Below are 4,486 nucleotides of genomic sequence, written 5' to 3'. Positions count from 1 at the left end.
AAATTTCTTAAATATTAATTAAAATAAATACAATTATATCGGCCACCCTGCTTTCCAAGATATCGGCATCTGCTGTCAAAAAAAACAATATCGGTCGACCACTAATGGATGGATGGATGGATGGATAGATAGATAGATAACTTACAGTATAGAACATATAACGCATATGGACTTTTATGATACTTCGTCTCTAGAATAAGAATGTGCATCCTCCAGTTTAAATTAAATGATTTTTTTTTTCATGTGATCTTTATGTTTGCCTGCATTATATTCGGTGACAATGTACCAAAAATATTCAGTTTATCCATTTGTTGCATTTTTTTAGTTGCAGTTTTTACTTGCTGAGAAGCTTACCAATACTCAGATGTGGGATCTGCTCAAACAGGGTCCAGCTGTGGTCATCAATGCAGTGGTTCTTCAGGATGAACAGCTGGCATATGTCCCGGGCAGTGATGTCACTGGGCACCTCCACTGCACGGCTGGTGTTGTCTTCACTGTACACTTTGATTACCTGCAACACAGTAGAAAATAAATGAAACCAGTAAGAGGCTTAGGCTGCATTCAAAATTGAATACTAACTTACTGCTTACTAACTAACTAACTAAATAAATAAACAAATTACCATTCAAGATTTGGGGTTAAGATTTTCTAAATCTTTTTGAAAAGATGTCCCTTCTGATTACCAAGGCAGCACAAAAAATACATTAAAGTCAGTAATATTGTGAAAAGACTTTACAATTTCAACTAACTGTTTTCTAATTGAATATATTTTAAAATGTAATTTATTTCTGTGATGCAATACTGAATTTTCAGAATCATTACACCAGTCTTCAGTGTCACAGTGTCCTTCAGAAATCATTCTAATATGCTGATTTTTATCAATGTTGAAAACAGTTGTGCTTCTTCATATTTTTGTGGAAACTGATGATTTAGGATTCTTTGATGAATAAAAAGTTCAAAAGAACAGCATTTATTTAAAATACAAATGTTTTGTAACATTATAAATGACTTTACTGTCACTTCTGATTAATTAAATGCATCCTTGCTGAATAAAACTATTAATTTCGTTAAAAATAAAAACTGACCCCAAACTTTTGAACTGACAGACAGACAGACAGACAGACAGAGAAACCAGTAAGAGGCTTAGGCTGCATTCAAAATTGAATACTAACTTACTGCTTACTAACTAACTAACTAAATAAATAAACAAATTACCATTCAAGATTTGGGGTTAAGATTTTCTAAATCTTTTTGAAAAGATGTCCCTTCTGATTACCAAGGCAGCACAAAAAATACATTAAAGTCAGTAATATTGTGAAAAGACTTTACAATTTCAACTAACTGTTTTCTAATTGAATATATTTTAAAATGTAATTTATTTCTGTGATGCAATACTGAATTTTCAGAATCATTACACCAGTCTTCAGTGTCACAGTGTCCTTCAGAAATCATTCTAATATGCTGATTTTTATCAATGTTGAAAACAGTTGTGCTTCTTCATATTTTTGTGGAAACTGATGATTTAGGATTCTTTGATGAATAAAAAGTTCAAAAGAACAGCATTTATTTAAAATACAAATGTTTTGTAACATTATAAATGACTTTACTGTCACTTCTGATTAATTAAATGCATCCTTGCTGAATAAAACTATTAATTTCGTTAAAAATAAAAACTGACCCCAAACTTTTGAACTGACAGACAGACAGACAGACAGACAGACAGATAGATAGATAGATAGATAGATAGATAGATTACATGATCTTATCAATTTGCATGTAAAATTTAGCGAATGCCACCCATCCTTATTTATTTAATTTTTTTAATTGCAATTGTAAGCCAATTTGTGTAAAGCAGGTTGAGTTTTAGCAGGAAGGAGATGTTTACAAATGCTGATATTACTTAAGGTTCATTCATCATACTGAAAACAGAAGGTCAAATCAAACGCACTGCATTGTGGGATACATTACCCCATATAAGCTCTGTTGTATACTGAACATTTTAGCATATCTAGCACTGTAGGTCAAAAAAATCACATATGCACAGTATACACACTACATACTGCAGCAATAGTAAGAGCAGAAAGCAACTATGCTATTTCGAGCACAACCACATTTTTACATGCACGTTTATTTGTCACACTGCCATTTTATCAGATACAGTGACACTCCTTTATCGTCCCACGAGAGCTAAATTTCACTTCATGTCCTATATACAGTACAGTATGCAACAACCCGTTCATTCAAAGTGCAGACAGCCTGTGCTGCAGAAGAAGTCATGAATGTTCCCTTTCATCGGTGCTTTAGTTCCCTGCTACACCTCATATGCAGAAACCCTGCAGGCTGGAGAACTCAATATCATCTCCGAAACCTTGTTTTAAGGCTGTTAAGAGTTTCATTTATCAGCTTGAAATCGCTCTCAAATGATCCCACAGAGAAGCAGAGCAGCCCTTCAACGGATCGCATCGATTTCACACGCACACATACAAGAAAAGCACACATAAATTGCTGTTTCAGAGCAACTTACCCCTGTGCTGGGCGGCAGGCAGGGCTGTGATTTGGGACAAGCTCGGCTGCTTATGTAGGCCTGAGTGCACAGCATTTCTCAAGAGTTGAGTGAACATAAAACATAAACGCAAGTATCTGGCGGAGAGCAGCGAGCTTCCTCTCTCTCGGTCTCTCTGTCTGCAGACGAGCTCAAATGAGGTAATTAGAGAGAGCGGCTCAGTGCAGCCTCCGCTGCTGCATGTCACCATGGTTCTGTCCAATCACCTGCCACCGTTTATCCGGCGGGGGTGAGTCCCACTCATCTGCCCCCCGCGCGCACACACCGGAGGGGGAGGGAGGCAGAAAAGTCACAAGGTTTGCCCCACCTACCTATTCACACAGTCTTGACAGGCCCCTGCCCTTCACATAAATCCCAGCAAGCAATTAGAAAAGCGCTGGTTAAACGCGAGACCTGACGGGTCAACCCGGGCTGAAGGGAGGAGGGCGAGAGGGAGAGAGAAAGTGAGTGACACTTCTGATATGAGGTGGATTTTCATGTCCTCACTATGTATGTCAGGAAATTATATTCGTTTGTTCAGTTTAATCGCAATATTATAGGTGTAGTGCAAATAAAATGAAATGATGTCATTATTTACTCACACCTGTATGCAGTTGAAGAAATTTCTCCCTCTTTGCCAGTTTAATCGCAATATTATAGGTGTAGTGCAAATAAAATGAAATTATGTCATTATTTACTCACACCTGTATGCAGTTGAAGAAATTTCTCCCTCTTTGCTTTAGTCTTATTTTAATATTATTTATATGCATTACAGTATTTTGTAATATTCTGAATTAGCTTTAATTTATATTAAATTATTTATTTCCAGTATATTAAAATTTTTGTTTGAGGTGGATTTTCATGTCCTCACTATGTATGTCAGGAAATTATATTCGTTTGTTCAGTTTAATCGCAATATTATAGGTGTAGTGCAAATAAAATGAAATGATGTCATTATTTACTCACACCTGTATGCAGTTGAAGAAATTTCTCCCTCTTTGCTTTAGTCTTATTTTAATATTATTTATATGCATTATAGTATTTTGTAATATTCTGAATTAGCTTTAATCTATATTAAATTATTTATTTCCAGTATATTTAAATTTTTGTTTAAGTCTTAGTAATTTATGTGCTATGTGCTTTTGTCAGGTTTATTGTTGTTTTTAGATTTTTCTATTTAGCTTTAATTTATTTTTTAGTAGTTTTGTTGTACTTTTGTCATTTTTATTAGTTATTGTTTTTAACATTTTTATTTAGCTTTAATTTATTTGTATTTTTCAGTTTTACTTTTAGTAATTTTAGTACTTCAGCTTACGCTTGTTTCAGTTTAAGTTCTTTTTCATTTAAGTTTCAAATTTTTCCATGTAATATTTCTATTTTATTTTAGCTTTATTTCAATTAGTGTTGTGATGGTGAGGACATTTTCCCACCGGTTAATCAACGAGTGACAACACCGGTAATACCGGTATCACCGTTGGGGTGGGATGTTAGTTAGTTTGAGTTTCCCTCTTTTCTTGAGAAGGGTCTGGCTGCAGCTTGGCGCTTGCACTCTCAGACGTGCATTCTCAGGCTTGCACTCTCAGACACTTGCACTTCCGCTAGCGACGTCACTTGCAGTCTTTATTATTTTTTATTTTGTTCTATTTATTTATTCTTTTTGTTTGAATCTCTCAACATTTTACAACAGTAGCCAGGTGGTGAAGACAAGACAAAAGAAACTAAATTACGAAACTAAATTAAAAGAAACTAATATAATTAATATTTAATTATTAATTAAGCCACTTGCAATCGCCACTTGCACTCTCCGATACCTGCGACGTCACTTGCAATCGACACAAATCCTGTGTGTTGCCAATGGAGACAAGACGCTGTGGTGGTGATTTAATGATTAAAACTAATTTAGTACCGTAACCTACAGGGTCCTGCAAGAAAAAGACAAGACCC

General features: G+C 35.1%; 1 protein-coding gene across 3 annotated transcripts in view; it reads right to left on the bottom strand.

The window, feature by feature from the left end:
• Nucleotides 1-4,486, bottom strand: part of grb14 (growth factor receptor-bound protein 14) — a 77,120-nt gene that overhangs the window by 18,273 nt on the left and 54,361 nt on the right. For 2 of the 3 annotated variants that reach the window (XM_016468881.1, XM_016468880.1), the window contains exon 3: nt 355-511. In XM_016468881.1, coding sequence (XP_016324367.1) covers nt 355-511 — 157 coding nt within the window. Of the gene's footprint in view, nt 1-354; nt 512-2,524; nt 2,683-4,486 lie in introns of those variants that run through there. The other variant, XM_016468882.1, reaches the window with a different exon arrangement.

Source organism: Sinocyclocheilus anshuiensis, unplaced genomic scaffold (genome assembly GCF_001515605.1).
Source record: "Sinocyclocheilus anshuiensis isolate Anshui unplaced genomic scaffold, SAMN03320099.WGS_v1.1 scaffold680, whole genome shotgun sequence".
Classification (NCBI taxonomy): domain Eukaryota; kingdom Metazoa; phylum Chordata; class Actinopteri; order Cypriniformes; family Cyprinidae; genus Sinocyclocheilus; species Sinocyclocheilus anshuiensis.
Note: the sequence above shows the minus strand (reverse complement) of the source record. Positions and strands in the feature narration are given on the sequence as shown.